Below are 25150 nucleotides of genomic sequence, written 5' to 3'. Positions count from 1 at the left end.
ATAATTGGTCCAGGGACTGGACTCCAAAGTTTTGATAGCTGAGCAAGTTACAAAGGTAATGAACTAGATCTGGTCATAATCATGACCAAGTTACAAAGGTAATGAGCTCCAGGTAGAGCTGGTCACACTCATGAATAATTGCAAAGGTAATGAATCATAAACACATTAATCATGAGAATTTACAAAGGTAATGAGCTCCAGGTAGAGCTGGTCAAAATCATGACAAGTTTCAAAGGTAATGAATGATAAACACGTTATCACATGATTACAATCATAGACAAATTACAGAGTAATGAGCAGTTAACAAACATAGCAGGGAATTCATCCATTGCCCCAACAACAGATGTTGCTAGGTGCCTGTCTCTCCTCGGCAGACAGCCATTGCAAACAGCAGCAAGTTGCCCCGGGATCTGCTGCTTGCACGAGCACCATCGACCCTCCCCAAGAGGTCCAAGAAGCCAGTGACTCCGTTAGCAGCCCGAGGGAGAGCTTCCCTAGGGACATGTCAGCGTCCTGGTGGACGCCAAGTTGATTGAAGATCCCAGGCCCTCGTGTGCACGGATGTTGAAGCTTGAGGAACTGAGTACACACTGCCTGTGGCACACCTGACAGCTGCCTCGCGGTCGAACTCCACGATGCTGTCCCTGTAGTGGAAGTTCCTGTGAGCCCGGCACGCCCTGCAGTGCCATCGCTGACATCGTGGGTTAGGGGAGAAGTACCCTCTACAGATGGGGTGGCGCTGGGAGTTGGGTGGGTGAGGCGGGGGAGACGGGCAGGGGTGAGGCGTTATGAGAGGGTCACTGTTTACTACACACGCCCTCCCCCTCCCCCCCAGCGGAGAGGGGGGGAGGCGCTGACTGGTCCTGACTCGACAACACCAACTCCTCTGAAACTGCACAACACTTCAACTATTTACGCTGAAACGATGCACTGGGATGTCCGTTCGCTGCTCTGGTATCTTCTCAAAGCATTCACACTGAGTTCTGTTAAGTAGGGACCTGGTCAGCCTCTTTGACCAGGGCAAGCTCTGTTGACACCGAGCTCTGAGGTCGGTACCTCAGCCTCACAAGTGGCTTATAGGACAGATTTTCATAAATGACTGATGTTGCAAGAAACTCGCCTGCATGCACGTATAAAGGACTAACTTACTTGGTGTTGCAGCATATATCCTGATCTTCAACCTCCCTAAGCTTAGCCCCTTTGGACTTCCCCTCAGAAACCATGTGCAACCGGGAGCCTTAATTCCTGCAATATTCAATCGTTATTAGTGACCTGCCTGCACCTCAGAAATTCCTATATCCAAGGGGGTGTGTATCCCCTAGTATAACTATGCAGACACGGACACTAGCTTCTAGACTGACAAGGGACGCTGGTACGTACTGGGCATGCACTACCAGCTGCACAAAGGCCCACAGTTCAACTCACAGCTTTCCCCAGAAACTGGCCAGAATCCTACGAAAGAGTGGAGGTCTTGTCTTACTGTATGGGCCTGACGGAGGAGGTCATCTACGGTACATTGAGGTGCCTCTACCAGATTTCCCCAAGTCTCATATGTGAAGACACGTGGGGGGCGCCGTCTGCTGATCACGGCATGTCTTGTCCAGGTGATGTCTGGTCAAAGAAGGGCGAGCTGGCGTCTTCCAGACCCGCGTCTCGTGGTGCAAACTAGGGCTGCCAGTTCTCCCTAGCTAACTTAACCTAGTGTTTGCCTACATTATCGGCCTATTACTACCTATGTTAAGGTCTTAGGTCTACATTATTATCTACAGTTGCCTTAATAATCCTAATATTAGTGTACTAACAGTAAAATTACCTACTTCTTCCCTGAAGGGTAAATCTATAAATTAAATAGTACCTCCCATCCACCTTGGCCAATTCGGGAGAGTGTGTGTTTGTGTTTTGGGTTGGGTGTAAGGGCCACCGAACGGTGTGTTTCTCCGTTGGGACTTCTCGGACCGAAAAAGTTCCAACATAACATATCCCTACTACTACTAACGATCGTTGAGGGGGTGTAGCTCAGTGGTAGAGCGTTCGCTTTGCATGTGAAAGGTCCCGGGTTCGATCCCCGGCACCTCCAGTCCGGGGGATGTAGCTCAGATGGTAGAGCGCTCGCTTAGCATGCGAGAGGTACGGGGATCGATACCCCGCATCTCCATATTTTGGAGGCTTGTACTAGGACTGGGCCGTAGAGGCGGTGACTACGGTAAATGACTCCGGGTAATACTGAACACTTGTTTAATTAGATTATCTTTACTAGAATGCTGCGGTTTGTAATCATTAAGTATGTAACAGTTTGGTAGTGTGAATACATTACAGCATCACCAACTCTTCAAAGGTAAGGTAAAGGTATGAACCAAGTTGCGGGGGCGTTGACCCCCGGAAACCCCTCTCCAGGTTACTTGCTCACTGTGCATCTGCAGTTCCTGTGAGTGACGCAAATTTATGAAACTGATGCAAAATTTATTTCGTCAACGTCAAATTTATATAGCTGACTCCAAATTTATATAGTTGGCGCACAGTGTATATAGTTATTGCAAAATCTGAATGCCATCTCGAGATGTCATATCTCATGAACAATAAAATGATGTAGTGGATATACTACTGTAAACTGTTATTATTATTATTATTATTATTGTTATATAAGGGAATAATTAAGCCCTTAGGAGCCATATAGCGTCATGGGAATGAGAGACAATCAGGTTTGATCCAAGGACGGGAAGAGTAGCTTCAATTCTTCAAGAGCTCCTCACCAGCACAAGGCGCCACTCTTAAAGGAGCAAAGGCAGTTAAAATCATCCAATATAGAAGATGGAGTCTTCAGTGCTGTCTCAACTCTGCTGTCACTTCTGTACGGAGACAGTAGTTTTTTTTCCTTTTTTTTTTTTTTTTAGCCCTGATAGGTTTACTGTGTTTGCAATATTGGTGTCTGGATAAATATATTTCATTATTACATGAATGGTATATAATACCACCAAATTTATGAATAAGACACGTGTGCCAACCAGTGGAATTTTCGGCCCCATAGATAGACGACTGATATCTCTTTCATGGCTTCCAGGATATAATCACGGTATCGACTGTAAAAAACCACTTGTTAGTGCAGCGGCTACATAAAGTTACCCAAGTGTTGAACATATATCTTACACACAAATAACCCGCACATAAAAGAGAGAAGCTTATAACGACGTTTCGGTCCGACTTGGACCATTTACATGTCACACTAATACACGAAGGTTCAGGGGCCGGTATACACGTCTTATTCACACTGCAATCTTTTTACTGGAAAAGTTGCCCGCCCAGAGGGAAGACTTTGACAGAGTAACACAACCTATTTATACGTTCCGATAATCGTGTTACCCTTATTTAGAGTTCCACCTCCCAAGACTCCTCTGACCTGCTTTCCTAAGCTTCTAATCTCATTTGTTCTCTTCTTAGCCGTAAGCTTACCTAACTACGTCACTGGCTTGTTAGGTACCTACTGAAGCATTTTATTTTAGTTTCCTCGAGTTTAGCCGCTAGTGATTAGATTAATGGCGCATATAATTCCCACACCAGACAATGCAGAATTAGTCCATGAAACTTAAGCACAAGTTAACACTATCCATACGAGTCCAAGTCAGCCCCAAGATATAAACAGTACTGTACTCCACTGAACACAGTATACCAAAGAAAGTTGAGCACTGAAAAATCCCAATTAAAATAAATGCATAGAAAATATTTAATTTATATAGATACTTTCACAAAACTACTGTTATTTAAAAATATTTAGACCAGGAGCCTGGTAACTTTCTTATGATATTTACCACAAATATGTATCATTGTTGGAACAAAAAGAAATAACACAAAATTTTGATGTCATATATTTATACTGGTGTTTAACAATAAGATAAATAGTTTAGGAGTATTTAGTACCAAACTGAATTATCGCTAAGAATATCGTGTAAACATTCAAACACTACTGAATGGTTTATAGATCTAAGCCAAATAAGAGAAGAGTAGTTGATGAGGATCCTGACGACCAGGTCTGTGTATCAGTGGTACCTCACCACCTCTCCTTTGAAAGAATTCCAAGATATTACCGTAAGATTCTTTACTGTGGAGGTTATGTGACGACTGGATAATACTCTAAAGGCCGGAATGTTTATTTAAATTTAAATTCACACTACTAATCTCATCGTAGGTTTTTACGGATAATATTGAATCAAGAAGTGTTTCACTGCTCAGCACTAATGTTATTTTTTAAAGTTGTACATTTAGGTCAAAGGCTCACTAATCATGACCAAATACAGAGCAGTGGAGTTAAGGTCTTTATCAACGCTTTACGATGCTTATCAGTTGCTTTGAAGTAATTAAAGCTGTAATCCACTTAGTTACTATCCATTAAATATATCTTAATGACTTACACAGGAGTTAAAGTAATCTCTTAGTATGGATAAAGACACTTATGCAGTTTAAAACATTTAATGAAGAAATGTTTCACCACGAGCGGCTTCTGTCTTAACATAGAGACTACTGAAACAAGCAGTGTACTGTATATAGTACAAGGAATCAGGTGAAAAGGAGCAAATTAAGAAGCGGAGATTAAATATACATGAATAACCAGAGACAGTAGTTGTGACCTCTCTGGTTGGTGTCATGTAGCTGCAATATTCAGGTTGGACAGCTGGTTTACCAAGATCTTGAAAATACTGTAGCTACCGGATTTTTGTGGAGATGGTGTTGGTGACAGCTGTCATGTCAGCTTCTAAATACTTACGTCACACAGGCCATTTTCTCGAATTACTGGCTTGGTTTCTCGCCATTTCATGAGGTGGCCCTGTGCACTATGATGTTGTGGACACGTTCTGGTCGCCACAGTGACATGCATATTTATGTTGTCGTATTCTTAATTCCAGGCATCTCGATGTTTCACCCACGCTCTTCTTGATACTCTGCCTACCAGGTATGATATACACTCCAGCATGTTAACTGTGTTGTCAATCTGTTTAATTTTTACCAAGCCTTCGACAGAGGTTGAAGAGTTAATAGCTATGTAGAAGTGGCAAGTTTAAAAGAATTACTAACACCTCTCAATGCATATTTTAAATGGTATTTGGTCACGACATGCTTTACTAGTGATTAACTGCAAGGATGGTTAGAGGAGCGAATATCGATTTCGTTTTCGTTCGTTCGATGAGGTTGACTACAGTGGTGAACGAGGTGTTGGCAAGGCCAAGGGAAGATAGACTGTTCGATGTGGCACAGTGACTGCCTAAAATAGATGCCAGTGGGAAGACAAAGATGTGACTAGAGTCGCTTTAGAAGAATTTAAAGCTGGTTGTCTACACTCTTTCCACGGCGCAGACGAGCGAAATCCTCGAATTCAATGTCATCAGCCTTGGACTGTAGAGAACCTGTAAGTGAAATCAGAGAATGAAAATGAGATGCAGTTAAGTTAATATTGACACAAGATGATGACTATTTAAATTCAACTATTGTTAAACGTCAGAATCTCTACTCAAATCCAAAAGTTTTCCTTGGGATTTACTATTGAAAATAAACTGAACTTTACCGTTTTAAATAAAATTAATTGTTTCTGAATATTACTGTCTTATTAACAATGGTGGAAAAAATCGAAAGGAATTTAATTTCAGCACACTACAAAAGTTTAACGTAAAACAATAAATATCAGCTCAGGGTTTGCATTTTGTAAGTAGATTATAACTTGAGGGTACACACTCGGGCCTGGGTGCATGAGTTTGAAGGGCAAGTCAGCCACCAGGTCGCCAGCCAGGGCACCACAATTCAGCCGTACTCTGACACTGTAGGATACAACGATACCCAGAGCATCGTTGGGGTTGCTGCCCTCTTTTAGTACTGTAGAGGAGGCCAAGTTGGCGTCGGTGTCCTGTTAATGGAAATACATAAATAAGTTTTTTCTCTACTCAGTGTCCTAGTCTATTTGATCTCAAAAAAGAAAATTATTATAATCACGCCTGGGAGTAGGAAGTAACCAGGTTTAATTCCCTGAAAGGTAGCTCAAATTCCTTAGATGAAGAGCCCTTTGCCAACATTAAGGCACTCCTTTAAAGTGTCTTGAGAGGAAAAAAGCTTCAAGCAAGTTTACTTTCACTTGACAATTTATTTTTAATATGGTTAAATAAGATTGATAGAACATTACCTTAGTCCTGCCATCAAGAGCTATGCCAAACTTGCTCATATTAGCTGCGAGGGGAGTAATGTAGAAGATCTTCTGGTAGTGATCACCTGGTTGCAGTGGACAACCTTCTTTGGTCTCCAGCGAGGCTACCTGCAGCAAGCATGCAAAGAAATGGGAAACCATAAGTTGTTGTTGCTAGTACATGTAACTCAAATCTCATTTTTGTTGTGTGGCTTCAGCGTTATCCACGGAACCAAGTGCGATTACTGGCGAACTCTACACTTCTGAAATTTCTTTACCTCGGAAACTGTCTCTTATTAAAATGCATATGAAGTCTGTTAGTGATAATCACCATTATCATCCATTACTTGATCATTGTACAATGGTTAGCATGCAATGTCTTACCTCACGGGTCATCTGGCCATTGATCATGGTGACTTCGATGTGCTGTACTATGGAACATTTCATTGATTTTACTGATTTCTTGCTGTTGTTGCTGATGAGTACCTTGGGAGTGACTTGTTCCCCATGGTAGAACAACTCCTTGTCTAAGCTCACCTCCACGTTCAGTTTCCCGGAAGAGAAGGTAAAGCCCTTGGAGGCAAGGGTGCTAGGTTGCCGAGTAAAGCGGTCAGCAGAGGAGTATTGAACTTTCCTGATGGCCAGAGTAACGGAGTTACGTCTGTGGGGCTTTTCTTCAGGATTGTCGGCAACGAAGACTTTCAGCTCATAGATTACTCCCAGGGGCTTTGTCTGCATAATGGCAGTAACATAATTATTTTGAATTAGAAATCATCAGAGATATGTAATAAGTATACGTACAGTAAGTAAGGTTGTGTTTTTACAGATTGTTGTTTGATGAAGAAATTTAAACAGATTCGCCTTTTTTAATATATTTTGGTTTTAAAACTTATCTAAAAACACAATAATCTTAATAAACTGGAGATGATTGCTTTGTCCTGATGACTTCAATAATTTGTATGCATAAGGATGTGTATGTATAAAGACGTACCAGTCGTATACAGTAGCGAAGTATTTCAGAGAACAGTTTACATAATTTAAAGGCACTGACAACTCATGAGTACAATACAGTTAACTCAGTAAAAAAAAACAGACTAGAATAAACCTAATCAGAAAACATTCAGAGAAATAAAACTTTAACATCCTTGTTACAATATAAACTGATATAACCGGGAAAATAAATCTTACTGATTCTTCAGAGCCGGGGTGGAGTTGGACGGAACAAGGAGCGTTTTCAGGCAGGGTAACGGCGAAGGGATAGGCATTGTGACCTAGTTTCTTGAGGAGTCTATCCTGTACGTCGGTCAGTTTTGTTTCCATAGGTTTTGAGTAGATCTCCTGGCATGCGAGCTGAAATTCTTTGCTGAAGTGCAGTCCCATAACCTCGTCCTCCTCGCGGCCGAAACGGTACGTGACTGTAACCTGAAAGAAACCAGGAATGTTAGTGTGTACTTACCTGTTTGTGGTTGCAGTGGTCGATCACAGCTCCTGACCCCAAAGCTGTGTGTGTGCTTGAATTTGAATGATTCGGCGGTACATGTCCCGGCCCAGGTCTTTTCCAGATGGTGACCCGGCATGTGTGTGTGTGTGTGTGTGTGTGTACTGTTCTGCCTTCAGTAAGTTATTCATATTTTTGTTTAAATTTCTAATGGTTGTAGCACTGACTACAACTTGTAATTCATTTCGCTAATCTACCACTTTGTAAAGCAAAAATTCCTAGTATCCCATCGGCTCCACTTTTTTCTCAGTTTACAACTATTGCTGTTGCTGGTTCGAAAAGTTTCCTTTATGTAATTGCCAGCCAATGCGGCCATCTTTAATACTTTCAACCTTTTATCATAACTCACATATTTTCTTAACTTTTGTAGCTCTTCTTTGAACCTTTAGTAACGTATATACAAGTTTTTTAGGTTTGGACACCACGCCATGGCTGTATATTACATTTTTGGTATATATGCTATAAACAGTTTTTTTTTTTTTTTGAGCATTTCTCCGCCGTTACATTTAGAAGCTAGAATACCATATGAATTATTCACAATTTAATTTATATGATCTTTCAGTGACATTTTTTTTATTAAAATTACTCTTGGAGCCTTTTTCCAATGGCATGATTTCACTTTCTTCCAATTCTGTTGCCTGGAGTCTACCTACCTGGAGCTTTTTCCGGGGATCAACGCCCCCGCGGCCCGGTCCAGACCAGGCCTCCCGGTATATCAGAGCCTGATCAACCAGGCTGTTACTGCTGGCGGCACATAGTCCAACGTACGAACCACAGCCCGGCTGATCCGGCACCGACTTAAAGTATCTGTCCAGCTCCCTCTTGAAGGCAGCCAGGAGCCTATTGGTAATTCCCCTTATGCATGGTGCGAGGCTTTTGAACAGTCTTGGGCCCCGGACACTTACGAAGTTTTCTCTTAGTGTACCAATGGCGCCGACTTTTCATTGGGGGTATTTTGCACCGCCTGGCCAGTCTTGTACTTTCGTAGGGAGTGATTTCTGTGTGCAGATTCGGGACCATTCCTTCTAGAATTTTCCAAGTGTAGATTATGATATCTCTCTCCTGCGTTCCAACGATTACATGACATTTACGTAAATTATGTTTCATCGTCCACCTATCATTACATTTAGTCAATTCATACAAACCATCCTGAAGAGCTTTACAACTCTTTTTAGTATTTATTGTACCTAATATTTTTTGTTTTATCATTTGTAAGCGTGTATAAATAAAAATGTGGAGATGCGGGGTATCGATCCCCGCACCTCTCGCATGCTAAGCGAGCGCTCTACCATCTGAGCTACATCCCCGTGACTGGAGGTGCCGGGGATCGAACCCGGGACCTTTCACATGCAAAGCGAACGCTCTACCACTGAGCTACACCCCCTTATTATTTGGTTCGGTGATTGCAGTATTTCTATTTCGTCCAGAAAATGTGGCACATTACAGAGTAATATCCTAGGATCATTTGGCGAACTTTTTCGAGCTTCGTTATTTGCTCTACAGATGCCTCCATGCGGGTGCCGTGTACTCGAGAATTGGTCTAAGATGTGTAACCCCTTGAAAGATTCCTTGTGTATGTTCCTGTATGAGTTTATTTTTATCACTCGTATATATGTTTGATATTCTTCAGTGTATATACAGCTCAGGAAATATGTTATTTCCACTCCCTGTGCTTTTCTTTATCTGAGCCCTGAAAAGTTTCCCATGTGATATTTTTCCACTGGTCTCCTGTTCTTCGACTCGTTAATTTGCACTTAGGTAGATCACACAAGTCAACCGGAACCGACAAATGTATAATAAAGACACAAGTTCGTCCTTATCAACGAACGAATACGCACAAGAATCTGTCCCTTGTAGTGTGTCGTTGTCTTCGTATACAGCAACACTGAGTCCTAGTATTGATCCTTAAGAGACTCCACTTATTACTGTTGGCCATCCTTACACTCCATCCTTTGTATGTCTTCCAGATGCTCCAGTGTGCATCAATGTACTTCAAGGGGATATGAATTGGTGGTCGTTAAAACAACAAAATGAAATACTTTTGAAACGGTGATTAAATCTTCTGAAACGGCAACTCGACAATTAAATGACAAAGAATTATTTTTGAAAGGAAAATGTAAAATAGCATCATTCTTGGATCAAATTTAGTTACCTCCTGTTCCCTGGGCGCTGTATAACTCCAGTAGGCTTTGCGCTTCCCCAGGAATATAATCTGTACGTCTTAAGAATACACAGACCACCCTTCTTTGTCTCATCAAATTCTACTGCCTATTTGATTTACCTTTCCAAACGTAAGCTGGCATTTCATGACCAGTCCTCTGCTCTCCAGGTCTTCTACAAATATCTTCAATGTCGTTTTTTCTGTGCATGAGATGCAAGTTGTTTACAATCGTGTCATTACGATTTCACCAGTAATAAGTTTTTTTTTTCTTATTCGCCGGTACTCTCCCGGCCCGTAATAAGTATGTATATAAATAGGTACAGTATTAAAATAACGTTAGTCAACTCTGGCTATGTAAATTGCATTAGTTTATAAAAGGAATATGTATTATCAATTAACTGCTTTGCAAACTTTCATAGTTTATAGAAAATGTATATTTTTACGTTAATCGTGTTATTTATTGGTGAATTCCCTTTTGTCAGAATTTTCTCTTCATTAACTGAGACGCACCCAAAGTGAATACTATATGGATTGTGAAGTGTATGTCTCAGTGCATATATGTTTAGACATTACTTTAATCCGTAATTTAGGAATTTAATCATTCTTGACTGGTAGTAAACAGGTGATTTAATAACTCGTGTAATCGATAGGTTTCAAGCATCATTAAGCAACCACGCTAACCAGTGAATACTCACGGAGGCGTAAACCCTGCGGCCCCGGAGGTAGTCATCATCAATCACTACTACGCCATCAATGGGCTCAGTCTTGATGGTTGTATCCACGAAGTCCCGGCGACCGAGGTACACTGTGGTCTTCCCTGCCAAGTAGAAAATACAAAGTTAAAGCAGCGTTCTGCTGAGAAGACAAAGGTGCAGGACACGATTTTCTGGTAACAGCGTTTCACTCTAGTGCTTTTTAAAACGCTGTCACAATCAAGTCACTGTAACTGTGTCTTCATCACGGTACAAGGAGGCGAACACGGAATGTTACTACATTTTTTTATACTAAATAGGCCATTCATACCGTATATATAATAATAATCTCACAACTGACACAGATTGGAGATGAAACTAGATAATTGTTCAGAATGGCCGAAACGTTGTTCAATTTAATTTAATTTGTAGACTGTGACTTTCCACCTACGGTATTGTAACTTTCATCCTTCTGTTTGAGAAAACTTAACTTCAGAATTTCGTTTTGAAAGTCCGTTATGAATTAGTGGACAAATTGCTCGTCACGGTCATTAAGACATTGATTTGGAACTTTTAATGGGAACAAACATGCTCAGTACTCGTGTGCCTCAGTAAAGCTACCGCAACCTGCAATATAGCTCTTACCTGTATTTTTTTGTACCTCTGTATGTATGCTAAAATTACTGAATAAATAAATAAATAAATAAATATATAATATGTATATTATTGATAATAACCAACTAAAAATCATTCATAATTGACAAGGTTATATATGTCGATAGGTATATACCTTAATACTCGCATATATACGCTGAGTTTAATCCGTATTTTAGGGATTATGTATCCATCACTGGTGGTAAACAGGCCACGTGCAGAGGTAATAGCTCTTTGTGTAGTTGATAGGCTTTAAACCTAATTAGCCAGCCATCATCCCTCTAATGATGAAGAGCGATCACTGTGTCACATGAACCTGACTCTGAACATTAATTTTCACTGTGATTTCAACTTGAAACACTTAAAATGGTAAACCAAGTTAGCACTGTGATGACAGGGAGGGTCCATGAAGGTAGTTCACTTGAACACGCATGAACAATGAATAATGAGACATTCATCTCATACCAGGAAGTATAATATTGTACCTCCAGGTGAGGCTACACAAGTTGTACCTCCAGGTGAGGCTACACAAGTTGTACCTCCAGGTGAGGCTACACAAGTTGTACCTCCAGGTGAGGCTACACAAGTTGTACCTCCAGGTGAGGCTACACAAGTTGTACCTCCAGGTGTGGCTACACAAGTTGTACCTCCAGGTGAGGCTACACAAGTTGTACCTCCAGGTGAGGCTACACAAGTTGTACCTCCAGGTGAGGCTACACAAGTTGTACCTCCAGGTGAGGCTACACAAGTTGTACCTCCAGGTGAGGCTACACAAGTTGTACCTCCAGGTGAGGCTACACAAGTTGTACTTCCAGGTGAGGCTACACAAGTTGTACCTCCAGGTGAGGCTACACAAGTTGTACCTCCAGGTGAGGCTACACAAGTTGTACCTCCAGGTGAGGCTACACAAGTTGTACCTCCAGGTGAGGCTACACAAGTTGTACCTCCAGGTGAGGCTACACAAGTTGTACCTCCAGGTGAGGCTACACAAGTTGTACCTCCAGGTGAGGCTACACAAGTTGTACCTCCAGGTGAGGCTACACAAGTTGCACCTCCAGGTGAGGCTACACAAGTTGTACCTCCAGGTGAGGCTAAACAAGTTGTACCTCCAGGTGAGGCTACACAAGTTGTACCTCCAGGTGAGGCTACACAAGTTGTACCTCCAGGTGAGGCTAAACAAGTTGTACCGCCAGGTGAGGCTACACAAGTTGTACCTCCAGGTGAGGCTACACAAGTTGTACCTCCAGGTGAGGCTACACAAGTTGTACCTCCAGGTGAGGCTACACAAGTTGTACCTCCAGGTGAGGCTACAAAAATTATACTTTATGTAAAGCTACAAAAACTACTTTCTGATAAAGCTACAAAACTTATACTTTACGGTAAAGCTACGAAACTTAAACCTTCAGCTAATGCTACAATATGTATAACTTCAGGTAAAACTACAAATGTATCAAAGCTAAAAAAAATTTGTCTCAACTCGCACAGCAAATCTTTAAACAGATAACCAATTTCTGTTTCGTGTTAATATCTCAGTGTAGGATCTTGATATACGTATTTAATTAGGGGAATAATTTGTACGAAAAACATTCATAAAGGAAGCTAAATTCTGATGGCTTTAGATTGAACATAGTGAAGATTTACAGCAAGACAATAATTATCAGCTTAAAATATTTATATTGGTATAAAAAATGCCTAATTTAAATTTAATTTTACATTAATATATGATTAAAATACAGTATATATTCTAAAGGTGTAGCACTCTCGAGGTATATACACTGAGAATAGCAGTATATATACACTGAAAGTTTCATATCTCAGTGTATATAGAGTTTATCTTAAGCGCTATTTTCGGGATTAAAGCATTTTTGACTATTGGTTTACAAATTACATGTAATCTCAATGACGCTTGTTTAGTCGATAAACTTTTAAATCTATAAAGCCAAGAGAAATCTGAAAAAAAAAATTGTGTAATTGCTGCCATACATCTAATCCATTTAAACAAATCCCATAAGCACATAGAAATATTAAACCACATACCATTGGGGGCAGTTTTCTTGAAGACTTTCACGGCGTTCACCATCGAAAAGTTGGAATAGATCAACTAAGGATCTAGAAAATATAAGTGGAACAAACGAGAGGTAGGTTGTCCGGCGAGAACTCTGACGGAGTGAGCGAAAATTGGCCGAGTGGGAGATTATATAGCTGAAGATCAATCCAGTTAGTACCCAGGAGGAAGAGTGGAGATTAACACAGTGACAGCTGGTGTAACTGGATTACTGTATATGCAGCGGCACTCTGCCTGCTGCAGCCTTAAAAAAAAAAAATCCTTCTCCCCAGTTACAAGGGATTTGGGGATTTTTGCCTGAAATGTTTAAATGTAGGCTTCTGCTGTTATATATAATACTTCCTGTAAATAATGTAAATTGGGAACATACACGAATGAACACCGTGGAAACTGTCAGCGAATGTATTTGTAGTAAACTTCAGTTCAATTCCTTGCATTACTAGAAATATATATATATATATATATATATATATATATATATATATATGCGGCTAGGGCCTACATCAGGGACCTACCAGAAGACAAGGCCGTAGTCAAACTTGATTTTAGAAATGCCTTTAATATGGTGAAGAGAGATGCTGTCTTGCCAGCTGTTCGGGATCGGTTCCCCAGTCTTTTTCCCCTCATTTCAGCCGGCTACAGCAAACTCTTAATTCTTTTGTTTGGAGAACATGGAATTCTCTCATCAGAAGGTGTTCAGCAGGGTGACCCACTAGCTCCACTTCTTTTCTGCTTGGCAGTAAGAGAACTAACTTCAGCCTACGCAGCGAGCTCAACATCTGGTACCTGGATGATGGCACTCTGGCAGGTACTGAAGAGTCCCTGGTAGGGGACCTACAACTGGTGAAAACTCAGGGAGAAGACTTGGGACTCATCCTCAATCCCTCCAAGTGTGAAATCACGGCGAACCAGGAAATAATCGATGCTGTGCGAAGAATCCTCCCAGAAGTCTCTATTGCCACTCCGTCCGACAGTACCCTCTTGGGAGCACCGCTGGTTCACCAGGCCATCGACACAGTCCTCAAGGACAAATTGAATGACCAAAGGTCTATTGGTCTTCTTATGCATGTGGTGTGCACAGGGTTCAGTGTTGGCACTCCTTTTGTTCATAATCTACATAAACGACATTGATGAGGGAATAAATAACGACATAAGCAAGTTTACCGATGACTCCAAAATAGATCATCAAATAATTTCTGATGACTGGATGACCTGAATAAGTTGATGTGGCCAGAGAAGTGGCAGATGCATTTAAGTGCACACAAGTGTAAGGTTCCAATATTAGGAAAAGGAAATATTTTCTGCTGTACTAATAATAATAATAATAATAATAATATAATAATAATAATAATCTTTATTTCTATAAAGTACATAATACAATTGATGTAGGGTTAGTTGACATTTTTGGCATCCTTTATAGAAAGCTGGTTATCCAGAGCATTTCCAGCATTCTTAAAAATAACTTAAAACTACGAACATATAAAACTAAGTTGATTTACATGAATGGTAAAGTTTGCAATCCTTGACATTAACCATTTGGTTTATGATTATAATATTTTGGGATATTTTGTTAGACAACTGTTATATTGGTTGTAGTAGTTGTTACAGATCTTGAAATAAATTGGCAAGAGAACAATAATATGAATATTTATATATGGATAATATTACAATTGAAAGTCTAGTATGATATGGTAAAGGACTTATATAAGAAAAATAAAATTTAACTTTTTAATATTTGGTCTTGTTTCACTGGGATTTAATTACCAATTTGAGGCGGTTAAGCATAAAAGCTGAGTTTTATTTTGTAGTAAGACAAGTCCATTTCTTAAATCCGGGTTATTTTTTTAATCTGCGCCTAGCATGGCACTGATGATTTTTTTTTTTTTTGGATAGTGCTCTGTTTTCGTTTCATTTCAACAATTGTCGATGAGATTCAGGTGAAGGTTGTTCCCTGACCTCTGGATAACATTGATATGGTTCTCTTGTAACGGTGCTCTCAGTAGTACTACCAGTTCCTAGTAACCAGTTACCAGTAACCAGTGTACCAGTAGATGACTCACTACCAACCGTCTGTGTGAATCATTGACTGTATTCATATTGCTGCTGACCATAGCAGGATTTCAAACACCCTCACCCTGTAGACACTTGTGAGTCAGTTGCAGTTAGGCAGCAGAGAGAGACAGGTCGGCTGTTGACGCTTTCCATACTTCCCGTTATATATTATACGTACTACCAGCCTACATGAGTATTTTTACCCATCCACGTATCGAAAACCCACATGACAAATGGTGGCACCGGTATGGGCGTGGATTTAAGGGTATTTCAGACGTTAGAAGACTGTTTGTGGGTTGCCGGCAGGTCAGAGGTGAACCGTCTCAGCCACCTCCAGCTCCAGCCTGCAAGCCTGTTGCAGCCGTTTTTCAAGCTTCCTGGCTTAGTTCGTGTGCTAATTGCTTCAATCTCCGAGGGGTTGACCCGGATTTTGCAATTAAGCCAGTCAATAAGCCAGACTGTGGAAGTGAATGCCAGTCAGCCTGCCTCAGCCTACCATCCAGCCTGTCTCTTGTCATCCACCTGCTCCTTCATGTTGTGTGCATCGTTACACGTCTTCCAGTCAGCCATTCTCGTGGGTTAAGCCAGTCAGCCAGCCCAGCTTCCTAACCCAGCTGAGAGAGAGAAGTAAGCCACGCAAGTTCCTCTGAGGTATTGTCTCATATATCGCTTGTGCTTGGATGCTGGTAAGAGTGGTCTTCATCATCCCTGTGGCATTGTGATTTAGTTAAGCCACCTTGTGCGTGGTGAGAAGTGAGTGGCAGTGAGAGCGCACAGGGCCAGCTTGTTCCGCTGCCCCCACTACCACCCGCCCCTATTCACTCATCTACCTGTGGGGTTTTCCACCCTTGTACCGGGTCCTAGTACTGTTTTGGCTCACATAATTGGTCAAGAGATTGTAGCTGGCGCCAACGATAAAGCCAGTTATGTGAGTTCACCTAGAAAGCGCATCCCTTCCGACGACAGAGTGTAGGAGGCGTCATCACCACACAGGACAACCTTACCCTCATCACTAGTCATCCCGTCTTCTACTCCAGACTTCAGTGATAATTTTCTGTTTAGAGACATTTTCCTGCATTTAAAGACATTTGCGTGTGTGAGACATTTACAGTGAATTTCTTGTGTACTCTAAGCCTTGTGTTTTCAGTGTAGACTCAGTGTTTCTTTGACTCATTATTTTTGCAATATTTTTCAGTGTTATCGCTCATCTCTTGTGTTTCATTTTTATAATTTTTATCTGTGTTTTTTTATGCTACTCTATGTCTGTAGTAAGTATTATTGTGTAGTGTACCAGTCAGTCACTCCGTGTGAAGTAATTATTTTTTTTTTATTTTATCTTGTGTTCTTTCAGCATTGTATTCTCCAGAATTTGTCGTCTACCAAATTATCCATTTATTTCTATGTGTGTCTTTTTTTCGTACACCAGCAGTGTCTCATTCCCTGATCTTTTCTCAGACTTGTGTACCATTATTTTTGCCAGCAATTTTTGTCGTATCAGTCACAGCAAGATTTTGTTGTAAGAATATACTAAAAAAATGAATACGTGAATATGTTGTGTGCCCCGCCACTTGTAAGTGTTGTGTGCCCCGCCACTTGTAAGTGTTGTGTGCCCCACCACTTGTAAGTGTTGTGTGCCCCGCCACTTGTAAGTGTTGTGTGCCCCGCCACTTGTAAGTGTTGTGTGCCCCGCCACTTGTAAGTGTTGTGTGCCCCGCCACTTGTAAGTGTTGTGTGCCCCGCCACTTGTAAGTGTTGTGTGCCCCGCCACTTGTAAGTGTTGTGTGCCCCGCCACTTGTAAGTGTTGTGTGCCCTGCCACTTGTAAGTGTTGTGTGCCCTGCCACTTGTAAGTGTTGTGTGCCCCGCCACTTGTAAGTGTTGTGTGCCCCGCCACTTGTAAGTGTTGTGTGCCCCGCCACTTGTAAGTGTTGTGTGCCCCGCCACTTGTAAGTGTTGTGTACCCCGCCACTTGTAAGTGTTGTGTGCCCCGCCACTTGTAAGTGTTGTGTGCCCCGCCACTTGTAAGTGTTGTGTGCCCTACCACTTGTAAGTGTTGTGTGCCTCGCCACTTGCAAGTGTTGTGTGCCTCGCCACTTGCAAGTGTTGTGTGCCCCGCCACTTGTAAGTGTGTGCCCCGCCACTTGTAAGTGTTGTGTGCCTCGCCACTTGCAAGTGTTGTGTGCCCCGCCACTTGTAAGTGTTGTGTGCCTCGCCACTTGCAAGTGTTGTGTGCCCCGCCACTTGTAAGTGTTGTGTGCCCCGCCACTTGTAAGTGTTGTGTGCCCCGCCACTTGTAAGTGTTGTGTGCCCCACCACTTGTAAGTGTTGTGTGCCCTGCCACTTGTAAGTGTTGTGTGCCCCGCCACTTGTAAGTGTTGTGTGCCCTGCCACTTGTAAGTGTTGTGTGCCCCACCACTTGTAAGTGTTGTGTGCCCTGCCACTTGTAAGTGTTGTGTGCCCCACCACTTGTAAGTGTTGTGTGCCCCGCCACTTGTAAGTGTTGTGTGCCCTGCCACTTGTAAGTGTTACACTTCCAGTTTTGTTTCTTGTTTTATTTTTATTCATATTTTTCATATTTCTTTGAACAAATTCACTCTTAGTGTGATTTCTTTTTTTAACGTAAAGTGTTTTCTTTACTCTGAGTAAATTGTTTTGTCTAATTTACAATTAAGAGTTAAAGTGTTCAATCAGTTTTTCTTCATATTTTTATTTTATTATTTAACCAACATTTTCCCAGTGTAACTTTATTACTGCATTAATTATTTCTGCACCTTATTTTGTTGCACTTGTTCTGCAGTGAATTATTGCACTTTTCTGCAGTTTATTGCACTTGTTCTGCAGTGAATTATTGCACTTGTTCTGCAGTGAATTATTTTCTGTATGCATTATCTCAGTTATGAGTCTTGTTTTTCATTTTATTATTTTTCCTCATGTTGTCTTTGTATTATATTTTAATTTTGTTTATGCATTCTTAGAAAATATTTAAATTTCCCAGTTATCTCTCTTTGCATACAATTTCGTGATTTTATTTTATACTTTTTACATTGATTTACAATTTTATTAGTTAATTTCTTTATTAGCAAGAGTACAGACAGCTCATTTTGCATTTAATTCAGTCTCCAGTAATATTTTTACTTGTAAATTTCAATGTAATTTTTTATCTTGTCCAGCAGTCCTTTATATTGAGTTGTCCTTCCTCTTGCAGTGTATCTTAGACATTTTTTTTATTACTTCTGCAGAATTAGTTGCATCTCTTTTATTTTAATTTTAACATTTTATATAATTTTTATTGTTCATTATTTTTGCCTTATTTGTTCTTGTGCAACTTCTTTGCCATTATGTCTCACATACCGTCAAGTGATACTTTAGTGAATGGCGACACTCAGACCTCTCAGGCTACTGCTGCTCCTGTCATCAGTCCTCACAGTTCCTTATGGACTGACAGACCAACCCAGACACTGAGACACTACAGTTTTACTCGTGATTCCCTTGATGCGTTACCTTTATTCAATGGCCATGTACATAGTCTTGAAGTATGGTTTACTGCCATTCGTTCTCGTGTTAATGCTCTAGTTGATGGTCCTCCTTCAGAGGAAAGTCTTATCAGACTTGCAAAAGAAGCTCTTCATCGGTCCCCTGCTGCTGTTCACGTTGTTGATCTTCTTGATATGCGAGACTTCAGGAATCTTACTAAGTGGTCACAATATGAGGAACTGATTCGTTCTTTCCTCGTACCAGTAAAAACAGCTGATCCATATGTCGTTCTTAGGGAACTAGTGAATGCTACACCCATGACTAATGAATCGTTGAGTGCATTTGCTGTTAGATTAGATAAACTTTTATCATCATTTATCAATGCTGTCCAGTCCTCAGCTTTTGTCCCTGACGAGGATAAACCATCCACAGCATCGTTTGCTAAAATAGCAGCTTTTGGAGCAATCAAAGAACTAATGCCGCCTGCTTCCTTGTGTGCATATGAGGCTAATCCTCCAACTGTGACGATGGAACCCCTTACAGCCCTAAATCATGTACGTTCCTTGTGCCCCCAGGGTACTTTCCCATGTATCAAAAGTAATTTCACACCTATGCCTCAGTCTGCACCACCTCTTGTTTGTGCCACAGCGACAAATCGTGGTCGTCAACCATCTCAGCGATCACCAAGGACCAGTGTACAGAGTCATTATAAACCTCGTAGTATTCATAGTACATTCAGTAACCATAGTCAGCGGACTTGTTACAAATGTGGTTTCCGTGGCCATATTGCAATTAATTGTCCTGATAGTCACCCGAAGAGGCGTCGTGCTGATGATGAGTACCAGTCAGATCTTCCCTACTGTACTTATCATAGAATACATGGACATGACACATCTGAGTGCAATGCTCTTTACAACCTTCAGTACTGTAGGTCTTTCCGTGGCCGTTCCAACCGCAGAACCCGTAGAGGAAACAGACATCGGGGTTCTCAAAATAACCAGAACCAGGCTCATTCTTCCAATTCGGGGGAATTCGAGCGCCCCAGTCAAACCATCCCATGGTGACAGTAGGTGATAATGAGTACACCATCCCCGTTCACAATTCCTTTGAAGCCTTAAGCAGTCTCGAGAATGACAATCCTGCTGATGATGTTGCTTCACACATCTCTGACGTAGATGATTTTGGGGATGAAGTGGAACAAATCTTTACTGATGACAATCCACCTTTTTGTTTGCACATAACTTCCAATGCAACCATAGGCCCTATAGTGCAAGCATCTGTTCATAATGCGCCCATTCATTTGTTCATGGACTCTGGTGCGCAAGTCAATATTATCAGGTCTAGTTTGTTTAGGGATAAGCAGTTACGACATGTCCTTCTCATAGAACCGACTCATGTGTCTTCCCTTAGTGGAGTAGCTGGTTCTCACCTGCGTGTCCGAGGTCGGACTTCCCTCACTTTTTCAATCCAAGGTAGAGACTTCACTGCTTCCTTCCTTGTTGTCGACCAGATTTCTTTCCCTGGTGACCTTCTACTAGGATTTGCTTCCATGCGAGACTTACGCATTGTGCTCGACCCTTATCGATGGCATGCCCAAATTGATGACTTGATCGTACCATTTTGGGGTTACCAGCTTGGATCCGAGATCTGCCATACTGCCGCAGAGTACGACATTCGAATTAAGTCCTTACTGGCCAGTGCATTTTCCAGTAGCATACCCAAGCGGTCAGGCACTGATGATCCTGTCACTCCTGTGTTCCTGCAACTTCAGACTTGCAAGATAGTGTCCAGTTACCTCAAGTGTCCGAGGACGCTCTACCTTGAGTGCTGAGCCTATCCCTGCAATGTCTGCTAGTTCAAGTAGTAGTTTCTCCACAGGGGACGCCTTGTCGGAAAACAATTACTTGCAACTAGTAATGCCATCTCTTGTTGATGTCACATGCCGTCTGCAGAAAGACGTTTCTGTGGCAGCTAGTGCCCTCACTAGAGTGTCTGTTGTTGTTCCTAGTGTTCCAGATGGTGATAACGTCCTAGTTGACAGTGATTCCTGCAAAGTAAAAGGTCTATTTGTTGAACCATCCTTACAGGTTGTAAGAGATAGTAAGATCCATTTCTTCCTAGCTAACACTTCTGGTCACAGTGCTCGTCTCAGAGCAAATACCAATCTTGTTGACCTTGTTCACTATCCTTACCCTGTTCAGGTAGAGGATGAGTTGTCACCTGACCAGTGGGTCGGTGCTATTTCTACCGGGGAGACCTCATCCACTTCACTGGATCAATCTGTTCCACCAGTTGAGGAGAAAGACATAGCTCCCACTGACTTCCCAGATGAAGTCAAGCGTTTGTTGACTCTGTTGAACAAACGTCGTAAAGCCATTGCCTTACCAGGTGAGAAGATGGGTATAACGAACTTATTGTCCCATCGTATTCCACTTGAACCTGGTACTAGACCTATCTATATACCTGCGTACAGAATGCATCATTCACAAGTTGCTGTCGCAGAAGAATTGATCAATCAAATGCTTGATGATGGAGTTATTGCACCTAACAACTCACCTTGGAATGCGCCCTTGATCCTAGTACCTAAGAAGGATGGTACTTGGCGCCCAGTGATTAACTTTAGGAAGTTAAATGCGAAAACTATTCCAGATCGCTTCCCACTTCCTGTACTAGGTGATCTTTTACGTAACATCGGAGATAACAAAGTCTTTTCAACCCTGGACTTGTTACAAGGGTTTTGGCAAGTCCCTCTTCACGAGGACAGCCAAGAGCTAACTGCATCCTACAGGTCATTATCACTTCTCTGTACAGATTACGATCCTCCCCTATCATTCATGACTAATACTTCTCATAGGTAATCACTTATGGTGTACTTAGATGGTCATGTTTGGATACACATTACGATACTTGGTAAGCTTCAATTTAAAGATCCTGTCTATCACGTTCCTCAAGATCCTCCCCTATCACGTTCTCAAGGTTCATGACTAATATCTTTAGAGGTCTCATAGGTAATGCAGTTATGGTGTACTTAGATGACGTAATCGTCATGTCTAAAGACGTGGATACACACTTGAAAAGACTTGATGTAGTACTTGGTAAGCTTGAAGAAGCCAATTTAAAGATCAAACTGTCTAAATGTCAATTTTTCAGATCAGAAATTAAGTTTCTTGGTCACGTAGTCACTCCTAGAGGGGTTATGACTGACCAAAGTAAAGTAACTGCAGTACTAAATTTTCCAACTCCCAAAACTGCTGATGCTGTAAGATCCTTTGTGGGCTTAGCAGGTTTTTATAGATCTTTCATTGCCAATTTTTCTTCCATAGCTGCTCCTCTAACTGAGTTGCATAAGAAAGATGCTCCTTTTGTTTGGACCTTCCGTCAAGAAAGAGCATTCCAAACTCTAAAAGAAAAGCTAACATCTGCTCCAATTTTGAAATTTCCAGATTTTTCTAAGCCCTTCTATCTGACAACTGATGCTAGTTCTATTGGCATAGGTGCCGTACTAGCTCAGAAGACTGATGGCAAGTACAACGCAGTTGCATTTGCTAGCTGAGTCCTTACGAAGGCTGAACGTAATTATACAGTAACTGAGCAACAAGTTTTAGCAATAGTATGGTCTTTAAAGCACTTCTGAGACATTATTTATCAGTACTCTGTTCATGTCTTGACAGACCACGCTCCACTGATACCTTTATTCCAGAACAAACGACCTACTGGAAGGTTAGCCAGATGGACCTTGACTATCCAAGAGTTTAATCCCACCATTGAACATTTACCTGGCAAGTCAAATGTAGTCGCAGATGCCTTATTGCGACACGTTAGTATAGTAACTGCAGACCCTCCATTTAGTGCTGAAGATGTAAAGAATGCTCAACGAACAGATCCCATGTGGTCTGGTGTGATTCGATTCCTGCTCCAGGAAGATCTTATTCTGACTGTGAAGCCACCAGCACCCATCAGTGACTTTATCATGAACCAAGAATTACTGTATCGAACAGCCGAGTTGGGTACTCCTAGCAGAAGAGTTTACCAGTTAGTAATTCCACAGTAACTAGTGAATGTAGCCTTACAGCTAGTTCACGATGTACCAGGTGTTGCGCACCCTGGTATGGATCATTCAGTAAAACAAGCCAGATTGAAATACTTTTGGCCTTGTATGGCAACTGATATTTCTGAGTATGTTAAGAAATATAGTGTCTGCATGCAACATAAAGGTAATGCTAATGGTCCTAATCCAATCCAAGTGTATCCAACCACTAGCGAACCGTGGGAAAGAGTTGCGCTAGATCTGTTAACTAATTTCCAATGTTCCCTCCAGGGCAACAAACATCTGTGTTATGGTAGACCATTTCACCAGATATTGTGAGTTAGTTCCTATTGCAGATAAGATTGCTGAGACAGTAGCTAAAGCATTTAAAGAATGCATTATCTGCAGGCATACCACCCCAAAGTCCCTAGTAACAGATAATGGAGGTGAATTCTGTAATGAGATTCTTGAAAATTTGTGCACCTTGTACAAGATCTCTAAATCCACCATTGTTTCTCATCATCCTGCCAGCAATGGGTTAGCGGAACGTACCAATAAGAAAGTACTTGATGTCTTGAGAGCCACTATCAATCCCAACAGTGAAACTTGGGATGAAGTTATACCTGATGTGCAGTGTGCTATAAATTCTGCTTACAATGTTTCCATAGGTGACATTCCACATTATGCATTGTACGGTGTAGATAAACGTTTGCCTTATGAGTTGTTATATTCTAATCCGAAACCAAATTACAACCCTGATGATTTCATAGCAACTCGTACCAGCTTAGCTCAAAGTGTTTTTAGAAGAATCCGTGAAACACTTCATAAATCAACAGCAGAATTTACAAGAGTCGCAAACACTCGAGCAAAGCCATCCAAAATCAAAGTAGGTTCGAGAGTTATGCTGACCAACTTTAACAAAACGTCTGCAATGCCTAAGCTTGATCAAAAGTTTGTGGGTCCTTATCGAGTAGTTGAACATATCACTGGCAATAAGTATAAGGTTAGAGAAATTAGTACTGGTCAGTATAAAGAATGGCATTTAGATCATATGAAGTTAGTATGTGATGTTAATGATGCTCCAACCCAGACTAATGTGACAGACTCTGACAGTCCTCCTGATCCTGTACTCTCTACCTCTGATACTCAGTCAGACGATCAACCTGAATGTCATTATTCCCTACGTACATGACAGGTATTGAGAAATCCTCAAGTATCATTTGTTACTTCCAATTCAGATTTGCCTCAAATACAGCATGAGTTAGCCAGTGCAACAGAGTTTGATCCTCCCAGAGATGACACCCATTCTGCATATATCAATCTCACCCTAGCAGAGTTGGGGTTAAATGTAAATAACCTGTATAGATGAATAATTACAGTATCAACTTATCAGTGTTCAAGAAATTTTTTTTTGTGTTCACGTTCTCTCTGAGAATTAACAGTCTAGATTTGAGTGCACCGAATCTGCCTTTCTGTTAAACACTTCTTTCTTTGTATATATTCCTTCCTCAGAATCTGTAGATCACATGGATACAGATCGATCGATCAAATTTTTTTTTTATCACTTCTATTGTGTAATCCCAACGTTGAGTTTCATTCGATGAGTTGTGCTATATTATACCTTGTATTGCATTACAGTTTTATTACAGTTTCAATTATGTAAGCTTCCATTCCAATATTCTACTTATGTATGTTATAATGTTCAATTGTTGTGTACTTTGATATTGTATAGAATCAGCCCAAGCCGTACACCTGCCGTCTCTAGTTTGTATTAGTTGTATGTCGGGACGACATACGTTAGCGTAGCCGAGCTCTCAGTAGTAGTACCAGTTCCTAGTAACCAGTTACCAGTAACCAGTGTACCAGTAGATGACTCACTACCAACCATCTGTGTGAATCATTGACTGTATTCATATTGCTGCTGACCATAGCAGGATTTCAAACACCCTCACCCTGTAGACACTTGTGAGTCAGTCGTAGTTAGGCAGCAGAGAGAGACAGGTCGGCTGTTGGCGCTTTCCATACTTCCCGTTATATATTATACGTACTACCAGCCTACATGAGTATTTTTACCCATCCACGTATCGAAAACCCAAATGACAGTGCAGTGTCTTACATCAAGTGTGTAGTGCCATGAATCTTGTAACAATGCAGTGTCTTACATCAAGTGTGTAGTGCCATGAATCTTGTAATGGTGCTGTGTCTTACATCAAGTGTGTAGTGCCATGAATCTTGTAACGGTGCAGTGTCTTACATCAAGTGTGTAGTACCATGAATCTTGTAATGGTGCAGTGTCTTACATCAAGTGTGTAGTGCCATGAATCTTGTGGAATGTGAGGTTTATGCCTCTTAAATCTGACACTGTTAT

At 41.3% G+C, this 25150-nt stretch overlaps 1 protein-coding gene and 4 non-coding genes across 5 annotated transcripts; 2 read left to right on the top strand and 3 right to left on the bottom strand.

The window, feature by feature from the left end:
- Nucleotides 1-2005: 2005 nt before the first annotated feature.
- TRNAA-UGC (transfer RNA alanine (anticodon UGC)) lies at nt 2006-2077 on the top strand. The gene has a single exon. It is a non-coding gene; the product is annotated as a tRNA-Ala (tRNA).
- A 5-nt stretch (nt 2078-2082) lies between these two features.
- On the top strand, nt 2083-2155 carry TRNAA-AGC (transfer RNA alanine (anticodon AGC)). The gene has a single exon. It is a non-coding gene; the product is annotated as a tRNA-Ala (tRNA).
- Nucleotides 2156-3844: 1689 nt separating this feature from the next.
- On the bottom strand, nt 3845-13357 carry LOC128701271 (arrestin homolog). The gene is made up of 7 exons (XM_053794908.2): nt 13203-13357; nt 10515-10636; nt 7349-7582; nt 6545-6892; nt 6161-6289; nt 5719-5887; nt 3845-5393 (listed from the first exon to the last, which is right to left on the bottom strand). Exons 1-7 carry the CDS (start codon nt 13243-13245, stop codon nt 5308-5310), a joined length of 1131 nt encoding a protein of 376 aa, XP_053650883.2. The 5' UTR covers nt 13246-13357; the 3' UTR covers nt 3845-5307.
- TRNAA-AGC (transfer RNA alanine (anticodon AGC)) lies at nt 8893-8965 on the bottom strand. Its single transcript has one exon. It is a non-coding gene; the product is annotated as a tRNA-Ala (tRNA).
- TRNAA-UGC (transfer RNA alanine (anticodon UGC)) lies at nt 8971-9042 on the bottom strand. Its single transcript has one exon. It is a non-coding gene; the product is annotated as a tRNA-Ala (tRNA).
- Nucleotides 13358-25150: the final 11793 nt, after the last annotated feature.

Source organism: Cherax quadricarinatus, chromosome 37 (genome assembly GCF_038502225.1).
Source record: "Cherax quadricarinatus isolate ZL_2023a chromosome 37, ASM3850222v1, whole genome shotgun sequence".
In the NCBI taxonomy this organism is placed as follows: domain Eukaryota; kingdom Metazoa; phylum Arthropoda; class Malacostraca; order Decapoda; family Parastacidae; genus Cherax; species Cherax quadricarinatus.
The sequence above is the reverse complement of the archived record's forward strand: the minus strand, read 5'-3'. Positions and strand labels throughout refer to the sequence as shown.